General features: G+C 40.4%; 1 protein-coding gene across 3 annotated transcripts; it reads left to right on the top strand.

Annotated features, from left to right (window-relative positions):
- Window positions 1-144: 144 nt before the first annotated feature.
- tmem248 (transmembrane protein 248) lies at window positions 145-17,515 on the top strand. Of its 3 annotated transcripts, none has more exons than XM_087847500.1 (7): window positions 145-291; window positions 2,245-2,403; window positions 3,118-3,406; window positions 7,702-7,852; window positions 8,933-9,116; window positions 10,521-10,702; window positions 12,865-17,515. In XM_087847500.1, the coding sequence occupies exons 1-7, from the start codon at window positions 145-147 to the stop codon at window positions 12,917-12,919; spliced, it is 1,167 nt and encodes a 388-aa protein (XP_087703626.1). In that variant the 3' UTR covers window positions 12,920-17,515. The 3 variants fall into 3 exon arrangements, with proteins under 3 accessions (XP_087703626.1, XP_006785180.1, XP_006785179.1); XM_006785117.3 differs by lacking the exon at window positions 145-291 and adding an exon at window positions 347-532 and having other exon boundaries at window positions 10,521-10,664; XM_006785116.3 differs by lacking the exon at window positions 145-291 and adding an exon at window positions 347-532.
- Window positions 17,516-20,623: the final 3,108 nt, after the last annotated feature.

The raw sequence follows: 20,623 nt of genomic DNA, 5'->3' as shown, positions 1-20,623 counted from the left end.
CCGTTTCAAACCTTTCGTTTCCTATGGTACCTTAACGCTGCAAAAAAGCTCTAATGATTTGTGCTGAATCGCTTGTACTCTACGTAAATTACGTAAGCCTGTGCATCACCGACGTACTGACGTCTATTTTCAGGCGCAGATTCTATGAAAATAACGCGACGGCGGCGGTGCGGTGCGACGTTTTTACTACGCAGTGCGGGGGCGCGGACGATATGTCGGCAGAGGGAGGACCCGGAGACATTGACGTTGTTCCAGGCTGTACGAGAAAAAATACTTCTCATTAGTGCAGCGGTGAGCTATAGAGCAAAGAATGGGAAGCAGTACACACAGTGTTTGGTGTGCTGAAAGCCCGGCTGTCTCAAGCGAACACCGATTTTTGCTGTTCCGCGGGATATTCAGCAGGGACTAGCTTCAGGAAAGCGAGTAAGCTAGCAGCACAGGCTAGCTTCGCAGAGAGCTAGCTGCCTTGTTATTGTGACACCGAAACGAACCTTCCAGCTAGCATCCGTCAGAGGAACACACGGGAAAAATGGTAAGGACAGCTTGTGCGTGCTTCTCATCTAATTTAGCCAGCTTCGTCACTTTGTCGAGGTAGCTAGCGACCCGAGTCGTAGTATGTTACTGAGAGCTTGTCACCTGCCTGTCGTTTAAACACAGGGCTGAATTAACGCACGTCTGCAGTTTTAAACGATTTCCTGTCATAATATCGACGGTTTCTTCTGGTAGGGCGTTAATTGTAGAATTAGATGTTCACACTATCGTCCCAATTCTGTTGCATCAACATTTTGCATTAATTCTTTGAAATATTTCAGTATACAGTTGGATGTTTTGACAACTTTAGAGAAAGATAAAGTCACATGGCTCCAGCAAATACGCGGAAATGTCCTTGCTTACTGTACTGCACACTCGGTACAGGGCAATGAGTTCGATAAACATGCATAAAAAGCTCACACGGGATCCTTGAATGATGTAGAGGTGCTGTAATTATTTGAGCCAACCGTTTATCTTAGTTCCTCATCGTGGTAAACATCATGTCAAAGGCCGTGAGCATATTGCCTGCATAGTTCCATCTGACTGGGTTTGCAAGTGTATGAGATATATATATACCCCCTGTTCCAAAGCATCAGTGCAATTTTCAAAGTTTTATTTGATTGAGTGAGAAGATTTTTTTTTTTAAAGGTAGCTCTGCTGCTAAATGTCCTGTTTAAATAATTACACAGCCAAAGCAACTTGCTGAACCAGTTGAGTGCCATTTTCGAAGAACCTGTGGGCAATTTGTGTATACCAGTCTGATTTGACTCCGGTGTCATTTAACAACATTAATGCTGTCTTAGTTTATTATCTGAATATGAAGAACTGTATCAGTGGGTCTTAACCAGATACAATGCTGAATAATTTTTTAGTGTTATTTCATGCTGATGATACGCAGTATTTATATGATGCACAGTTGTACAACAAAATACACAATAAACCATAACCATAAGTTAAGTGTGATTGCAGAGTTGGCGTGTTTGAAATTGGTTGAAATATGTAGCACATTACTTTATTACAACTGGTAATTCAAGTATTCACTTTCCTATGCTTCCCTATGTGTGAGGTGTAAAGTACCAAAATAACACCTATATGTGAGACATTCTTAGATTCTAATGTTAGAGATCCTGCAACTGCTGTTGGGCTGTGCAGGGCTCTCTCTCTTCCGGAAGAGGATTGAATAAAGAATTATAAATGTTTTGACCACTATGAGTCGGGTTTTCTATGTTCTATCATGGGGATCAAAGAATCGGGTTTTATTACAAGACAGATCATTTAAATGTGGTTTGCCTAGAATGCGTCACTAGTGATGACTCTGGTGGCGAACTGTCTGCCAGAGATGGCCTCATTTGCTTAAATTTCAGACAATGTAATTGTATGGTGCAGAGTAACTCTGAAGCATAATTTTTAAAGGTTAAAGGCAGATTTAAGTGTGAGCCCAGCATATTTGTTGCTGTTTAGTCTGTGCACGATCTTAAACTGGACTCTAAAGCAAATGTCTTTTTTTTTCTTCATTTGAAACTGTGATCACTGCTAATGCTGTGTTTAAAGCATTTAATGCATCACTTTGTCATCGTGAGTGACACGTATGCTCATAGGCCTTGTATCAGTCATTTAAGTTAGGTTTGTCTCTTAGTGCAAACCTCGATGCAAAGCAAGTCACACTCTCTCGCATACTTAAATATTAGCTAATCTGTGTTTGTCTGTGTGCAGGTGTACTTGTTAAATCCTATAGACAACCTGAGAAGCTACATCAACAACCGTCCACCTCTGGTCATTTTTATGATCAGTGTAAGTGCAGTGGCCATCGCCTTCCTGACCATCGGTTATTTCTTCAAGATTAAAGAGATCAAGTCTCCAGAGTTGACCGAGGTAAGGCACATCCGTGCAGTTTTTTGAAGTAGATGAAATTATGTGGTCCTAAAAATGGTAAAGTGTGATCACTGCTAATTCTGAATGTCAGGTGGTGACCTTTGTTGCCTGCTTTATAACTAAAGGGTGTATTTTTTTCTTTTATTAAAACCATGCTTCAACTGCACTACAGGATGTAAGGCTGAAAACAGCTTTCTTGCTGCGGTATATATGTATCTGACCCCTTTTCACCTGGCTCTGATGTGAGTCAGATTTAAGGGGCATTTGGAGCACATGGTGCTCTGCCAAGCCCAGTTCAAAAGAAAATGATTTGGACCTGCACAAAAATTTCATGGATTCTTCTTTTGATCATGCACCATCTCTCATTCAGGATTTATGAAGTTTGATCAGGTTGCTTTTGGATGATAAAGCTGACAATCAAACAACCTGCACTAAGCAACTAGCTCTGCCCTAGCTCTCGGCACGCAGAGGGAACAAGTTATGATATAGCATACACATTCTCTGCACAGTGTGCAGCATGTAAATCTGAAAGGAGGCATATGCAAATGAAAAAGGTTGTTCTAGTTAAATAATTGGATGCATTGTAACCAAACTAAATATTGCACATAGGTTAAATATTGTCTACAAATACATACAGTAACAGCAACATTGTACATGGATTTCTGTGCATGTTGTCATGTCTGGCAGTTAAAAACATATTCACTGTTTTCACAGGACTGGAACACCTTTCTGTTGCGCTTCAATGAGCTGGACTTTTGTGTGTCAGAGAATGAAACGATAAAGCACGGCCTGAACGAGTCGACCACGCCGGAGAGCATGGTGGTGACTAGCGGCCAGGCTCGTTCCAGCACTCAGGTTCCCCTACTGCTGGAGGACTCGGGGCCCATTAACATCTCAGTCCCCATCACCCTCACGCTGGACCCTCAGCGTCCATTTGGAGGGTATTCTCGCAATATCACCCACCTGTATGCCACGGTGCTGGGGCAGCAAGTAGGCCTCTCAGGTAGGTTCTCATATTTCTTTGCTAGGTTTGATTGCTCTGTAGTCAGTTTGACTTGTAAAGTAGGATAAACTACTTCCCAGTTTATCTACATCTGTAAAAAAAAACTGTTTTCACAAGATTCCAGGTAATATACATGAAGGTTGCATAGCCAGAAATATTTCCAAAATGCCACGTGTTGTTGTCATACAATGTCTAATTGCCTTGTAGCTTCGATTAAGGAAGAAGAAAGATTGTTACTTGCCACTGCAGGTGGTAGATGTACTCCTAATACATGTCAGCTCATACAGATGTAGAGTAGCCTTAAAAACAATGTTTCACAACAATATGTTGGTTTTTAGGGGTCGTTTAAAGGTTTGAAATCAAAATCGGTCAAGTTCTTAATTGCCTCTATATTTCCCCTAAATTTGTAAGAGGTATCAAATGTGCACAAGGTATTTTAAGACTGGTTAAAAAGCAGACCCTTTTATCTAAAATCAATGGGATACAGCTAAGTCAGCTTTGGCTCAAACAGCTGTCAGTGTACTATACATCTTCAACTTCCTTGTTTAGTTTGGCCAGCATCCAAAAGTTCAGAGATTCGCTTTAATTTCATGTAAAGGCGAGCCTTAAATACTGTGCTGTTGGGATGATTTTACAGTTAGCTGTATACCAAGCAGTAGTGTATCTTGTCTATAAAAGGCAAAAATATAATACCTTATATCAGTGTTATTTTCTCTTATTTCTTAATTTTCAGGTATTAAAAAGCATTTGTTTCGAGTGTTTAAAATGGTGCAGGAGTCTTGATGTAACAGGTGGTGATCAGGCCTTTCAGGCATTGCTTAGCAGAGGATATCTTTGTATCTAACAAATTAGGAATTCCGCAATTGCTCCGAACCCTTTCATGGAAAGGCAAGTTTGGAAACTCGGATAAATTCTACACTCATTGCTCGTGCTATGCAACAGGTGCTTTCTTTAATTATCATGGGAGAAACGTGTGTTCTCTATAGTGTGGAGAGTTTTTGCGTTGTGGATCTTCTGTTGGGCTTTTTACTTTAGCTCTCTGTGCTGTGACTTTACTTCAACATGGTGAGCAAACAGCAGAGGTGTTGTGTAACGTTAAGCTGGTGAGCCCACCTGTCAAAGTGAAACGTGAATTCCTAAAATGCTGTGAAGCTTCTGAATGTGTCTATGGGCTTATCTGAGTGTCCGTTAGCAAACTTTTCCTGATGATGCCCTCAGGGGTTGGTGGTTCTTGGTGTCCGGGGCTGGGCGCTCAGGTATGTACCAGCTCACTCCCGGTGACTACTTGGCCTGGTGCCTGTTGCTCGGTCAGGCCTCTTCCGGGGCAAAGGGGGCCCTCGGGCCTCCGGCTTCTGGGCCTGCGGCTCGGTTCACTCTGGCACAGCTGGCTGCCGGCAGAGCCGGCGGGCACGCCACTGCAGCCCCCTCTGGCTTCTGCTACGTGGCTACTGGGTGACCCCTCATCTGGGGCTCTCCCCAGCTCTTCCCAGGAGGGTGGCACGGATGCCCCTCCGGTGGTCCTCCTTGGGCTCTTGCACTCTGGGGCCTCTGGATGTCTGGAGCCTGGATCTCCTCCATGCCTGCTTCATGCCCTGGGGGACAGGGCTATGGCTCTCTACATCCTCTAGCAGACCATTACATGGGGAAACCTTTTGAATACAAGCGCGCTGATCCACACAGGTGTGCACACGGGTGTTCACTGTTCATAGACATAAACTACACCTTTATTGGCTGCTATTTCCAAGCACATTGTGCGCTGTCGGTCCTACGTGCTGCACAACAACATTCAATATTTAGCATTTACTGCTGTTTACACTTAGCTAGATTAACGTGATGGTGTTGTGTTTAGTATGTTGCTCTGTTGTTGTTTTTTTGCTTGTTTTTGCTTCTCTTTCTCTCAACAGGTGATCCAGGAGATATTTTTTTCTCTTCTTTCTCTTTTTAAGTGCCCTTTCTCACTGTCCCTCTTCCCTTCTGTTTTTCTTTTCCTTCATCTTTCTTTCTCCCTTTCCTATCCCTCAGTCATGTCTGTCCCGTCTGTAACAACTGAAAATAAAATAAAATAAATAATAACAACAAAGGTTGATCAAATGGCAAGGTCGTGATGATCCATTTGGCAAAGTAAATCCAGTGGGTATCCTTGTTGGTCTTCAGACATCAATTCTGACGGCTAAAGAACCAAATGGGGCAGGCAAAAAAAAAAAAGCAAACTTGTCTAAAGTGCTCATACACACTGAAAGACCATGTGTGTTTTCTTGCTGCTTCGCTTCTGAGGTGCTGCATGTTGGAATTAGGAAGGCATGTTAAAAAAATGTGTGAAACATTACACTTAGCAGATTTCTGGCTAACAGACTCTGTTTAATGTAGCCAACTTTCAAAGTTCAGGATTTACTATGTCCACATGAAGTCCAATTTTTAAAATTTTTCTATTACTTAGAGGCAAAGTTTTTAGTCAAATGATTTTTTTTATATTACTTTAATGCAGCGCTTGTTTGGAGAGAGTGTAAGCCTGGTTATTTGGAAATGGCTACAGTTTACAGAATGTCACATGCAGTCAGAACGCGTTGCTTTTAAACAAGGACAGCTATCAGGAAACGGCTATTATTAGTGTGTAAGAGGGAGTGTGTTTGTGATTGTGCTTGTTGAAAAAGGGCAGATTGTGGCTTCCTTGCATTTTGATTATTCTAATTATATGAGTGAATTAAGTCATTTATCACAGGAAACCAAAGCAAATGATGATAAAAAACCAAAAATGTACTTTGTACATGTCCAACTGTAAGAGGCTGGGGGATGCATTAATGTTAATCAGTATTCTCATAAAGAGAGTCAAGCAAACATGCCTGTATGTGCATGTCTTCTGACAGTGTAGGTGAAACATTGGCAACAAATAACAGTTTTTACCCAAATTATAAGAGCTGCTCATCCAAACTGCATCACACTCAGCACTGAACTTTGTTACGAATTTGCATTTGGGTAAGCAGCAGTGTGCGTGCGAGTACCTGCCAGGTCTGGAGTGAAACAGACGAATGGCGGTGAAAATTGTCAAAGACGTCTGTTGAATTGTCAGTAAGATCAATTTTGCATTTAAAATAAATAACTGTGATTCAAGTTTAGTGGCACGACCATTGCTGTGTCTGTTCGAAAAGACCCATTCTCTCCTTTTAAGGTTTCTGGTTGCAGGTTCCTGTTGCATCAGTCACTTTGCGTCATTGACTGTAGTGTTGAACGTGTCATTTTAGATTCAAATTCACCCTTAAAAAAACAAGTAGTCATCTGCAATTCTCTATTCAAAGAAAGCGATTTAGTTCCTGTTTACACAAACCAAAAATTATTGTTATTGTCGATGTTAATGGATAATGATGAACTATTATTGTCACGCATACAGCTGGTTGGAGTAACTTTCTCAGACTTTATGCTGTTATTTCTTGTTGGAAAGTGGAGTGTTTGCTTGAGTCTTTCTTGAGGGCAGAGAGCCAAACGCTGGCATGACTTTCAGAATGAAACCAATTATGTAACATAACATCAAAATATACTCATCTGAACTGTACTGTTTCACCTCGATTCTCGTTTAAAATTATATACTGCAGCCTTATTTTGTAAATTAAATTTCATAAAGAGGCCCTAGTTTGTCTTATTTTATTGTGCTGGTGTTGTGATTGGCTGAGCTGTTAGCCAGGAACAGCATTATCTTGAATTTGAATGGCAACAAATGTATTACTCGGAGAGAAAAATCAAATGCAAATGCTGCATATTAGTTCTATGACAGGTTATTTTTTAGTATAAATGCTTATTTTTATTATTGTACATCAAAGTTTCTTATCTGTTTAAACTAGAGTTGTATAAAGCACGAGTTGCCTTGTAGAACAGTTTTTGGACTTAGTGAGAATTCCTTTTGTTTTCTCTATTGTCTCCTCCATCTGGATGAACACGTCAGTCCTAAATCACACCCAGGAGTCCACTCAGTTTGACTGATAATCCTCTAATCTCCTTTGCAGTTTGAAAAATATTGCATAAGCCTACAAAATCAGCCTGTCATTAGTTATCAGGAGGTAGCTTGGTATGAGCCTCCTGCTGCAGGAGTTGCATTCATACTGTTTGGACTGTTCATACCTCTGATATTGGCTTTAGAGCTCAGAGGTTTTTAGCTTGATCCTCGGGTCATGGAAATGCGACACGAGGTTGCCTTAAAAACATTACATTGTGATTAAAATGTAAAAGAAATGAGTTGGTGACATCTTGTCGTGAAAAGTTTAAAACAATCTCTGCTGCTCTCGTTGTCTTTGTTTTGCCTGTAGGCCGAGAAGCTCATGAAGAAATAAACATCACGTTTACTCTGCCCGTATCCTGGAACTCGGACGACTGTGTTCTGCACGGTCACTGCGAGCAGGTGGTGTTCAGCACTTGCATGACCATCACAGCGGCCAGCAATATCTTCCCAGTCACAGTGTGAGTTGGACTGCCTCCATAACTCAAGGGAACAAGCGCACTAAATTAGTCTTGAGCTTTCTGATGCAGACTAAATGAAATGCAGCTTTGAGGAGTTTATCATTCAGTAAAGGCAATAAGTCTGCGTTGCCTTGTTTTACAGAAACATGCATTTTTTTGTTGTTGTTTGTTATTTTGAACCATTTAAGAAACCACAAAATGTGCAGTAATGTGCAGCTTCCTTTTGTAGCTCTGCAGTTAAAGTGATTTGCAAGTACTTTGTTACTACAGCGTTACATTTTGCAAATGAATGGCTCACAAATATTTTTGCAGGGCTTGTGCATGCCCATGCAAAGAACAGACATATGCCGCTCAATTTGATTAATTGAATCTGTCAACATAAGCAAGAGGTAGTCAAGGTGCAAATTGCATCACCTTGCATGTTGCAAATATGATGAAACGCGGGCCTAGACCTAAGCAGTACTTAGAGATCAGTGATAGGATGACTTGTCACTTTGTAAAACTAAAGATAGCCAAAGCAGTTTTGCTAAAGTGTAGAGGCAGTGTGAGTGAGGCTCCATCAGACAAATTAAGCTTCATTTGTTTTGTTTTACTGAACTATGCCATTTATCAGTGTAGTAGCAGTACTTTTATTATTATTTGTAGACAGTCATATTGTTTCATTGTATCAGTTGCCTTGGATACTGCTTTAGAGCCCTCTGGTGGCCCAGTTGTAAACTGCATAATATGAAATTATACATTAAGAAGTTATAAATTGTTATCCACAATTTTTACTTTACTTATTTATTACTATAATTATTATTTAAAATTGATCAAAACCTCTCATGTCTATGTTTTTTTTCCCCCTGTCAGCAGCTGTGGCATCTGTGTGTCGCATTTGTTTTCCTTCCTGTCAGGATGGATAATCTGTTGTCACCCAAATAAGCAATTTTTCATAATAAGGCTGTTTGACACAAATAAACATAAGAAAATATACAGAGCAGATAAACAGCAACAACATCTGTACGTTTTTCTGCTATAATATGGTGTGAACTATTCCACTGCACCAGTTAACAAAAGCCCCTGTGTTTTTGTTTGCAGGCAGCCACCACACTGCGTGCCAGAGACGTACACCAATGCCACATCTTGGTACAAGGTGTTCACCACGGTCCGCGACTCAGATACCAAGTACAGTCAGGACTACAACCCCTTCTGGTGTTACAAAGGAGCCATTGGCAAAGTGTACCACGCACTCAACCCAAAACTTACCGTGATTGTTCCAGATGTGAGTCACCACAGCTCCTCACAGTTTTTGAATTTCAACAGTAGTTCTTTATGTCTCATTTCATTTAAATACGTAAAAGTAAGAAACAAAGTTTCTGTGATATACATCCTTTTAGTGTAATTTCCCCATGATTTAAACAAGTAGGATGACTGAGAATAAGAATGGTATACTTTGTTGATAGTATTTTTTTAACCCATTGTAACACAGAGAGATCATTTAGGGGTAAATGTTCCTAAACCTCTAGTTTATTCTGAAAGGCATTTAGATCTGTGCTGATGGGCGTAGGTTGTTCCAGGAACAGTGAGCTGCATTTGAGCTGCAAATGTACCAGCAAGGCTGGAATTAAATATCATTAGAGTGGACCTAATATGCTTTTCCCCAATATGTACTGGTACAATGTTATAGGCTCACGTTACATACCGCCAGAGTTTCAGATTAATCAGGTTATCGTACGTGTGAGTAATCCATGTGAACCAAAGGCTCAGGCCTCAGACTGCTATAAACACTCTCACATCAGTCTTTTGCACATTAGTCCCCCCCGGCGGTTCAAAACTTTTGTTTATAAGGGGCCAATCAAAGGCAGGAGGAAGGGATCTTAAATACGTCGTTTCAGACTGAGGATTGACTGAAGTGTTGCACCAAGGCCCAGCTTAAGATGAAGAAGGATGATCTCGAACTCTGAATCTGAAGCTGTTCTGACAGAGTGCAGGAATAAAAATACAGATTTGGACATGATTATAATGGCTCTGCTTTAATTATGTTTTAATATTTCACTCTAGAAGGTTACTGTGCAGTTAAATGTGCTTGTGTTTCAACTCTAATTTTGCATTAGATTATATCAGACAGCAGCCAGAAGGGCCTGTCATTCTAAAAAGAGCGGGCCATTAAGTTGTACCGTCAACTCGATATAAACTACCCACCTGTAGAGACGATGCATCAGGTAACCATGAATACCTTGTGTCAGTGTGGGTTTTTAAGTTTCACCTCAACCTTCATTAGGCACTTACAGTAACACAAAGGCAAGACTGAACAATGAGGGAACGCGTTTGTGATTTTGAGCAATTTTTGAGGAGGAGGCGCAAAGTGGAGTTCAGAGGAAAATCGCATACTGTTGTCTGAGGTATTGACGCAGGCACCACAGTAAGTATTAGCAGCAGCTGAAAACTGCAGACCTGTTAAGACCTATTCTAACGAGAAATGGCTGATCTGTTTAACATGGAGCTGCAGCTGTTATGAGAAAACCCACATGCATGCAGTAACTATTATACGTATTTCTTCACCAAAAACTACAGGTAACTTGTGCAGTGAGCAATAAAGAAATCAAGCTTGTAGCCTTCTGCTTGAAATAAAACCTGAAGTTACTCTGTGACATTAAACTGTGTCTTTTAACGCTTGTCTTACTAGGACGACCGTTCCCTCATCAACCTTCACCTGATGCACACTAGCTACTTCCTGTTTGTCATGGTCATCACTATGTTCTGCTATGCAGTCATAAAGGGGCGGCCTGGCAAAGTGCGACAAACCAACCCCGACTTCTGTCCTGAGAAGGTACAACAGACACCAGCAGTGCTATATGACTTCAACAGGTAGTTTCAGTCAAGTATCAACTGACCAGTGATCGGTCAAAGACTCGCTCCAATCAATGACTCTGCTGATTTCCTGCTATTTCTGCTTTTTGTTTGTTTGTTTTGGCACATGAACTCCTTACAAACTCCAAACCAAGTGAAAGAATATTTAAGCTTCCCTTGATAGCATAATAAAGTCTGGGTGAACATTATGGTAATGATCCTTGACTGTGCCTGGTATATGAAGCTTCCAGAGGTGAAGGGAGTTCGTCCTCCTTGATCTTATTGTTCGTTGCATGTAGCACAGTTTGTTTTCCGCATACACATAGCGAGTTCACACCAGTTGAGAGAGAGCGTATTTTAACATAGCTGTTTTTTTGTTTGCTTGGATAAGGAAGGTGGGGCAACAGCTGCAGATTTCTTTATCTAAGAGCTCATGTTGGAACTCTTAGTTTGAAATATTGAAGGGAGGAGCAAAACAAACAGAGTGCAGTTTGTCTGTCTTCTTGGTGTGTTTACCTTTGCATGACTCTGCCTTGGTTACACCCAAACTACCAGTCCAGTAACTGGCAGTTTCCCGCATATTCATTGGTCTGTGTGTTTTGTTCTAAAGTGGAGACCACCAGCAAGCAAACAGATGGACTCTTTGATGTCTCTAACGTAACAAACACAAGGAAAAATAATATGTGTGTTTATGTAGCATCGTCTCCAGGTTAGATTGTTGGAGCTTAAATTTGCGAGGCACATAAATGTCGAACACTCAGATCACAGAGACTATAAGCCACATTTAACCACACATTCATAACTATACAAGATTCTGTTCAACCTCTCATCTACTGACGATTCACCAGATAATTTGAGATCCATGTCTTTGCACTGTGGGAGGAAGCTGGAGGAACCCCACACAGGCACGGGGTGTAGCCCCAGCTTTGGTCTAAACCAGCGATGACCATTACACTGGTGCTTAACATCAACTATCCACTGCTACCTCTCCACACTGCTGTATTTGGTGTTCACACATAGGGACCTGATATTTTGATTGTCTCGTTTTGCACTAACAAAGCTTGATCTGTGACAGAGTGCTGACCTGCGGGCAAAGCTGTTCAGTTCAGTCTTGCTCTGTTTATATTCCCTTCATTGCTGGTGGGAAGACAACAGCAAACAAACAGCAGTTTGGAAGGATTTCACAAATGCAGCGCCATGTTTGCAGTTTTTTTCTTCTTCTTGGTGGTCCAGTGGTTTAACACAGCGCTTGTCCTGTTTGCTTCTCTTGCTCACTTTCCCCACTGCTTATGTTTGCTATAACAATTGCTGGGAAACTTTACTGCACTTATGGGATCTTAAGCTTTTTCTATCAATTTATTTACTGTTGTTGTTGTTATTAATCTTGTTAAAGTTCCCCCATATGTCATCACTTCTATTTCACATGTGGAAGTGAGACTAGAACAAAAAAGTAGAGTTGAGTAGCAGAAATAGTTCATGTTATTTGTCGTGATCCTTTTGTCATTATTTTACTAATGACTTCCTGTTAAGTGAAATTATCTTCTCAATTGTATTTGCTAGCGATAATTTAGCTTCTATTGTTTGGAAAGCAATGTGAAAGTGGAACCTAATGTTGCCTTATACATAAAGGAAAGGTTCATATTCACTCTGAGTAGCAGGAAGTCCAGCTTACTAATTTGATTTGTTAACTTAATTTCACTCTGGCATCATGTCTGTTTTCTGTATCAACAGATGACGAAGCCAGAGTATCTGTATCATAGCAGAACTGGGGGAAAAAATCATGGATAGTTGCATCCCGAGACAGATATGATGAGAATTGGATACTGTCTGTGTACCACTTTCTTAAGGATGCTGAGATGTAAATTTTCAAAATAAAATAGCACATGTCACTCAAAATATTGCAGCAGAAAACAACAGGGGATGCACTGGAACAGTTACCAATAGCTGATAAAGTCCAGTCGTGTTTCCCAAATAAACATCAGTAAAGTGCATCAGCTTCGATTGATCAGCTGGGGGTGGGGGGTTAAATGCTTGCAAAATGTGTCTGTGTATAAACAGACAAGTAAACAAGATCCTTGTCTTCCTCTGTCACATTTTCACCGCTCTTTGCTACATCACCAGATTTTGGTATCATAAATTTCTGTAATTACTGAAACTGAATTCCATTTCTTTTGTTGCAGGTGGCGTTGTCAGAGGGTTAAAAAGACATCAGAGAATGGCAGGACTTACCTGTAACATGGACAAAATTAAAGAAAGAGAAGAAATTAATTAAAAAAAACAAAAACACGACTTACCAGTTGCCTAGTGGACCCTGGAAATACAATAAGGGACACAAAAGCTCTGTGAATGCATTACTCTTGCAATGTTGGGTTTCTCCAACCAAAGATATACAAGTGCCTGTATCTGTGGTGTAAATATTTCTAGGAACTCTTTGGTTTTGTTTTTTTCCCTTTTTGTTATTTCTTTTGATTTTTGCCTGAGCCCCCCAGTGCCATGTCCAAACATGCAGTACAGAAACAAAGCAGAAGGCCACATCCAAGAGCTACTTCTTTTTTCTGGTGGTGATTAGGTCTCACCTTATCAAGCATGATAGACAGAAGTGTTTTATCAGAGTGGTAAATGTTTAGATATCTTAAGGTCAAAGTGGTTTTGTCGCCCTGATAACAAAGCGTGATGTTTAATCACTTGGAACATGTTTAAGGAAACAGAAAAGCAGGTAAATAATGATTAAATCCTCAGTGTGCGCTCACCATAGCAGCTTAAGTGAGGAATGGAATAAAGGAGTACTTTTCTCTGCACCAAATTTGATGGTTTAATTAAAATTCTAGTTAGAATCAGGTTCTTTAAAGTCCATTTAGTGACATTTAAGTGATTTAAGAATTTCCCATCTTCCTTTTACGAACTGCTTTTGATTAGCAGTTAAAGAATTACCAGAACTTCCTGTTGTTGAAATTTGTCACATATTCTTTTCTTCTTCTTCTTCTTTTTTGGCCTTATGCTTTCCTCTGTCAGTTGCTTCTTCACTCACCTGCCTCTTGAATTTAATTTGCTGCCAGTCGCTGTGCAGCAGTTTTGATGTTTGATCCAGTCCTCTCTGTCGCACCCAGGAGATACAGAACATTTGATCTTGCCTTACCTACGGTGGACTTGCTTGCTTGAAAATAGGCGTGGGTCATCACTTTTGTCCCTTTCCCCACATTAACTCTCCGCCCCTTTCTTCCACAGCCAAATATCACATTTTATTTGTTCTGGTATGATGAGCCTGTGGTTTGAAATCAAGCTTGTGCTCTTTGTCCTGTTATTGTAAATGTCGGGTGACCCTTGAGTTACTTTATATTAGACACTTTAGTTACTTCACCTTTTTTGAAATGATAAATTATATGAGTTGCACATGTTAAAGTGTTTTCATAGATAGTGCACCTTTGGATGTCTTGCACATTTTGTTATTATATCCTGTGATTATTTCTTTTTATGTAAATAAACTAATTGGCCTCCATGTAAAAAATAAATATGATTATTATGCTGCTGCTCAGACGTTTACAATAACCATCCTTGTTTGTTTTAAAGAAAAGTTTTCATCTAATATAATGTGAAATGTTAAAAAATACTGTAAATCATTTAGTGAATCCTTTGGTTATTAATAACTTGTCATTTTTAAAACATCTATGTAGATGTTCAGAGGCCCAATTTCAGCAACCATTACTCCTGTGCTCTTGGGACTCCATATATTAGCAAATGCAAGTTTATCATGGTAAAAGTTTGATGTCATCAGTCTAGTTTGACGGTGGACTGTTTCCATTTTCAGTTTGCATCACACTGTTCGGTTTCACTGCCATTTGGCAGTTAGTTGGAAAGTGTTTACAGACATGTTGTTGTTCTCCATGCAAACTACAGGCAATTATTTGACTCTGCTTGCAACCAGTAATAGCAAGGTGGTTTTTGGTGTTGCACTGTATACCTTGGTGCAGTTTCACCTAATGACAGGCAGCCTCAGGCAATCGTTTGCTAACCAATAAAGGAATACACGTTTTTCTCAGTGGTTAGCCAGTGGTTAACGAAGGTTGCTGACCCCTCTTTCATACGACGGTGTGCACTACTCCCCCTAGAGGACAACTTAAAATGCCTCCAAGCAGAAGAGAAAGAAGTAGGAGGAGTTGGTCCACCGCTGAGTGCATCAGAGTTTGAGAAACGCTGAAGTGGCAGTTTCATTAAATGTGTTTTTGTAAGAGCGAGGTGCTTCTGGTCTCTGAAGGGAGTAGTAAACACCAACGTTCTTCCTGTTCTTAAAACAGGAAACACTGAGTTTCACAATAAAATTGTGTTTTTTAAGGAGGCATCCAAAGCACTCTAGTAGCCAAGTGTGTTGTTTCTTTAATGATAATACTGGTTTTTGGATGTAATGTATAACAAACAATTTGTGTTTTACCAGAATATACTTTCATTTGAGGATACATTATACCATCAGAACAGAGGGACTATTGCAACATTTCTCACTATTAAGAACTGTAGCGAATACGAATGTACTTTTCTTTCAAAAAACAAGGACAAACTTTTGAGCAGCAGTGGGAATACCATTATCATATTTATCCATTTATTATATATTAATTATTAAACTAACATTTGTATTATTTTGAATGACATGAAACTGTGCAAAGACTCATTTTGTGTGTGAATGCATGAGAGTTTTGGATGAAGAAGTGTAGCTGCAGACTGCAATTCTCTGAAATCTCTTTTCCGAGCGTCTGATTTTTGAAAAGGATTCCGTCGCAGAGACAAAACAAGCCACCTCCCCCCGACTTCCACCTGCAAAACTTTCAATCTGTTGCTGTTTGTTTGCGTTTCTCTCTGAGAGCAGCACAGCATATTAGATCTGCAAAAACAAAAAGACAGTGCTATATGTCTGCTGGTTTGTTGCATTGGTCTGTGTCCAGAGAATTGAGTAAAAACCTTCCTACAGTCTTAACAGAAGTAAAGATTGCCTGTTTGTAATTACGTATTTTGTTTCCTTTTCAATAGCAATTACCGATACATTTAACTTACCTCTGCTATATTTTTGCTCCATAATTGATGTACCTGTTGAATGTACTGTTTTTATAAGCAGCGTAATCTAAATCTGAGATGCAAGAATTCCAAGTGATTCAAAATATGTTATATAAATATATAATTTTTTTTCAGTTTGGGAGGCTTTACTTGAATTGTGTTGTTTGTTTTGATTGGTTTTCATAGTGTAAGGTTTTCCCGTCATGTTGTTGTATGAAACGCTGTACTTAACATTTGCGTTTTTCGTGTGTATGTCAGTGAATGACTGGTTTTGGTTGTAATGGTTACGATACCCTCCCCCAAACATACACACAGAAAATGATGCTAGAAAAAGTCTTCCTAATTCTATTGTTCAGATGATGAGCATGGATCTGTTGCGTTCTCTCATCCATCTATTGTGCTCCCACCTGTTTTGTTTTCTTCTTTTGGAAGATCTGGCAGCTCTTATTGGTCTGTTTGGGTATGGATGGGTAGCCGGGATCGATTTAAAGGAACTTGAAGTTGTGAATGAAGCTGTCTTAACACGTATCACTTGCATTTACCTGCTTCATATCCTTTTCTCTGCGATTTTCACCCCCCTCCCTTGGGTTAAATTTGCATCTCTGACTGCAAAAAATGCCTTAACATTGTCTTTGCTTCATCTATCACATATTGTAAATCGCACAGGAAAATCTAAAGCAAATCTTAACTATTGTGAAGTGTACATTTAAAGGATTTTAAAGGAGCAGATGCTTGCTGTTGTAGTTTTCAAATTACTCCACTATATCACTAATGACGTGAAAACAGTTGCGCCATATTCACCTTAAGTTGCACCATGTCGCTGTGTATGGAGGACTGAAACTGCCAAAAAAAACACAAAGCTCGGTGAAAGAAGGTCTTAGTCATGCAGTTTGCTGAGAAATAAAACAAGGAAATTTGAGATGAAATTGGTTGCAAAGACTTACGGTGCTGCATTACAAACCTTGCGATTGCTTTGCACCCTAATAGATTGCCACAGTTGCCCATATCTTAGAGGGAAGATGCAAACTTGCCACCTTACTGCCGGGTTTCTTACCAACCACAACAGGTTGCAGCGGTGAGGCAACTAAAGCAATTAAAAGGTTTTCAGTGGAGTTTGCAATCAATTGTACCTCCTGGTTGCCAGCAACCACTTGCCAACCAGTCAGGGAATGCAAATTTTTCCCTAGCGACTGGACGGTTGACATGGCTTTGTCACATCTAGATGCCGCCTGATTGGAGGGAGCTGTTTGTGCAGAAAGTTTACCTAGTAACACGCACTGTATGACTCCTTCAGATGTATATTAAAGCAAAAAATGGCTAAAAATAAAATAAAAAAGTAAATTATGAAACAGGTGGCAAATGAAAAATACAAATAATATAAAAGAAAAAGCAAAAAAAGAGTGAAATTAATTCAAAGAATACAAAATAACAGCAAAATTTAATTTAACTAAACGGCGCCTTCATTAATTTTAATTTGTTTCATCTGTGCTGTTGGCAGTTTCAAGCTACCATACCAGTGTTTTGTGTTTTTTGCTATAACATGACTCCAATAAAAGGTGCCCTTCCTCCTCTCTGTCATCCTTTTTGTCATGTTAGCAGCGCTTACAGGCAAATATTAAGCCAACTCTGTGCCTTCTGCACTGTCGAGCTGCATCCTCCTCCCTGTACATACAGTAGATAGGACCATAGGTTTTAATGTGGCTAGGATGTCATTCAGACCCTTTTCCTCCCCAGTGGAACTGCTGTAAATGAATTCAAGTTTAAATAAACTGTCTCTGAAGTTCAACCGCTCTTCGTCTCTGACTCTCCCTTTATCCCCAACACCACAGCATTTATTAATTTAGATTAGGGAGATTAATGATCTGCCAGGGAAAAGAAACTAATTTGGCTCTACCTAAAATAAGAGGTCCGAGAAATATTAAGATCTGTAAGCTCTAGCTCTCTCTGCATGAAATAAGGATTGTACTGGTGATGTTAACGTATTTCCATGGCATCATGTAGTCAAGACACTTTAGCATTACGATAAAGTACATGGCATCAGTTTTTCCAGGTTCTTCACATTATCTGTGTGACTTAAAGGGCAGATGGCAGCGAGGCAGAATTACCAAGTAGGGCCTGACCGCTGGAGATGAAGAAATGCCAAACTAGCCCTCGAGACCCAAATTGCCAAGCAATCCCCTGAATGGACAACTCAGGATGAAGGTGAGGCTCCAAGAATATTTAAAGCAGAGCTGAAGTTCAGCCAATCATTTCGTTTTAATGGTTCATTCATGTAAAGCAGAGATGGGCAACTCCAGGCGTTGAGTGCCAATGTCCTGCAGGTTTTAGATGTAAAGCCACAGTTGGATGTAGACAGTGTTGGGGAGTAACGGAATACATGTACCGCCGTTATGTATTTAAAATACAAAATATGAGTAACTGTATTCCGTTACAGTTACCATTTAAAAAGGTGGTATTTAGAATACAGTTACTTTGTTGAAATAAATGGATTACACGGCGGTACTTTCCTGTTTCATATTGTCACGGGTCAGGACTGTTTGGGTTCTGTTGTTCCAGGCGGCAGCGTTGCGGTTGCCATGGTTACAGGGTGACGCTCTCGCTCTGCGTGTTTCCTGGGTGAGAGAGGCCTTTTTGTTGTTGTTGTTGTGCTAAGCTAATAGGCAGAATGCTACAGGTATAGCTCTAAAGAATGTAGTGTCATGGGCGGTGTAGTCCGTGCTGCAGGGAGAATGGACTGCCATACCCTGTGAGCGCGAGGTGGGAGAAAAAGGAGAGTCGAAAAGTATGAGTTGTCATCGAGCAAAAACGGGAGCTGGAAGCATGTAAATATAATAATAACCACTGCAGCCAAGAAGATTGCCTGACGAGCCCAGTTGTAAGTAAGCTATTAAAACTGGACTGTACGCTTTGTTCGTGTTTTCCTCTGAAACAATAAGTTTTGTTGGAGAACCCTTTCAACACCTCTCTCTGTCTCTGGCAAGCAGAGTTGACCCACACAACAAAGTAAAGCTATTTTTCTGCTAAGAGCAATACACGGAACCCTATTAGTCAGAGGTCCCTTTACTACGGTTCGGAGCCGCGGACCTTCAGTAACAGTAATAAATCACAGCAATAGTACATTCATGTAGTTGTAAAATGCATGATAATATATTAAGTAATCCAAAGTATTCAGAATACGTTACTCTCATTGAGTAACGTAACGGAATACGTTACAGAATACATTTTAGGACATGTATTCTGTAATGGAATACATTTTAAAAGTAACCTTCCCAACACTGGATGTAGAGGACTTTTACTCATGGAGGTAATATAAGTATTGTTCTGTGATGTACCAGTATAGATGTGCGTAGTCATCATGTATGTTCTCTTGGCTTCTCTGGTGACTAGGAAGTGCTATGTGATCTGGTATTGGTGTCATCCTAAGGGAAACTCCATTTACTTATTACCAGTTCACCAATGTTAACAGTGCATACAGAAAGTATTCAGTGCTTCTCTCTTCCACATTTTGTGATGTTATAGCCTTATTCCAAAATGGATTCAATTCATTTTCACTTCAGAAATCTACACACGATATCCCATAATGATAAAGTAAATCTTGCAAATTCAGTTAATGCAGTTAAAAGGACAAAATATAACATCTAACACATAAGTATTCATAGCCTCTGATCATTACTTTGTTGAAGGACCTTTCCCAGATGTTAAAGCCTTTTTGTGTCTCTTTGCGTATGATCCTAGAGAATTGGCACACCTATTTTGGGGCAGTTTGTTCCTCTTTGCAGACACTTTCAAGCTCCATCAGGTCAGATGGGGTGCATGCATTCACAGCCATTTCCAGATCTCTCTAAAAATGTTCAGTTGTATTCAAGTCTGGGCTCTAACTGAGCCATTCAAGGTAGTGATCCCCAGTCTGAGGTTAAGGCTGGAGCAGGTTATTATCAAAGATGTTTATGTGCATTCATCTTTCATTTCCTGTTGCCGATAAACATCCCCACAGCATGATACTGTGACCACCATGCTTCACTGTAACAATGATTTCGACCAAACGATGGGCACTGCCTGGTTTGCCCCAGACATGATGCTCGACATTCAGGCCAAAGAGTTCAATCTTTTGGATGGTCTGAGAACCCTCCTGGTGCCTCTTGGCAAACTCCAAGCAGGCTGTCATGTGCCTCTTACTGAGGAGTGGCTTCCATCTGTCCACTCTGTCATACAGGCCTAATTGGTCGAGTGCTGCAGAAATGGTTGTCCTTCTCTCCACAGAGAAATTATGAAGCTCTGTCAGAGTGATCATAGTCACCTCCCTGACTAACGCCCTTCTATGCCGTTTGCTCAGATTTGCCAGTTGGCCACCTCTAAAAGAGTTCTGGTGGTTCCAAACAACTTCTATTTACACATGATGGAGGTCACCGTGCTCCTTTAGTGCTGCAGAAATACTTCTGTACCCTTTTCCATAAACCAACATCCATTGGACAGACACAATACAAACACTAACCTTTTGTCAGTGTACTCCTCAGTCATATGTTGGCCATGTAAACTGGAGCTGGTCATCAAAAGAGTATGACTGGATATTTTCTCTCTCTTTTCGGACCATTCTCTGTAAATCCTAGAGATGCTTGTGTGGGAAAATTGCAATAGATCAGCAGATTCTGAAATACTCAGACCAGCAGGCACCAACCATGCCACAAAGTCACTTAAATCAACAGTCCCCAACCCCCGGGCCTCGGACCGGTACTGGTCCGTGAGTCGTTTGGTGCCGGGCCGCGAGAGTTGAGGCTCAGGTGTGAAATGTATGGTTTTCAGGGTTTTTATTGGTTTTCAGCGTTATTTTGTTATCGTTTCTATCGTTTACTCGGTTTTCCTTGGTGTTTTCACGTGTGTTATGAATAAATTTTCTTTTTT

Source organism: Neolamprologus brichardi, chromosome 10, assembly GCF_056152115.1.
Source record: "Neolamprologus brichardi isolate AB-2024 chromosome 10, ASM5615211v1, whole genome shotgun sequence".
Classification (NCBI taxonomy): Eukaryota; Metazoa; Chordata; class Actinopteri; order Cichliformes; family Cichlidae; genus Neolamprologus; species Neolamprologus brichardi.
The sequence above is the reverse complement of the archived record's forward strand: the minus strand, read 5'-3'. Positions and strand labels throughout refer to the sequence as shown.

Coding starts and splice junctions, on each gene's coding strand:
- tmem248 (XM_087847500.1), top strand. CDS start 145: ATGAAAATAACGCGACGGCGGCGGTGCGGTGCGACGTTTTTACTACGC. Junction 2,404..3,117: donor AGTCTCCAGAGTTGACCGAG/GTAAGGCACATC, acceptor CTGTTTTCACAG/GACTGGAACACCTTTCTGTT. Junction 9,117..10,520: donor TTACCGTGATTGTTCCAGAT/GTGAGTCACCAC, acceptor TTGTCTTACTAG/GACGACCGTTCCCTCATCAA.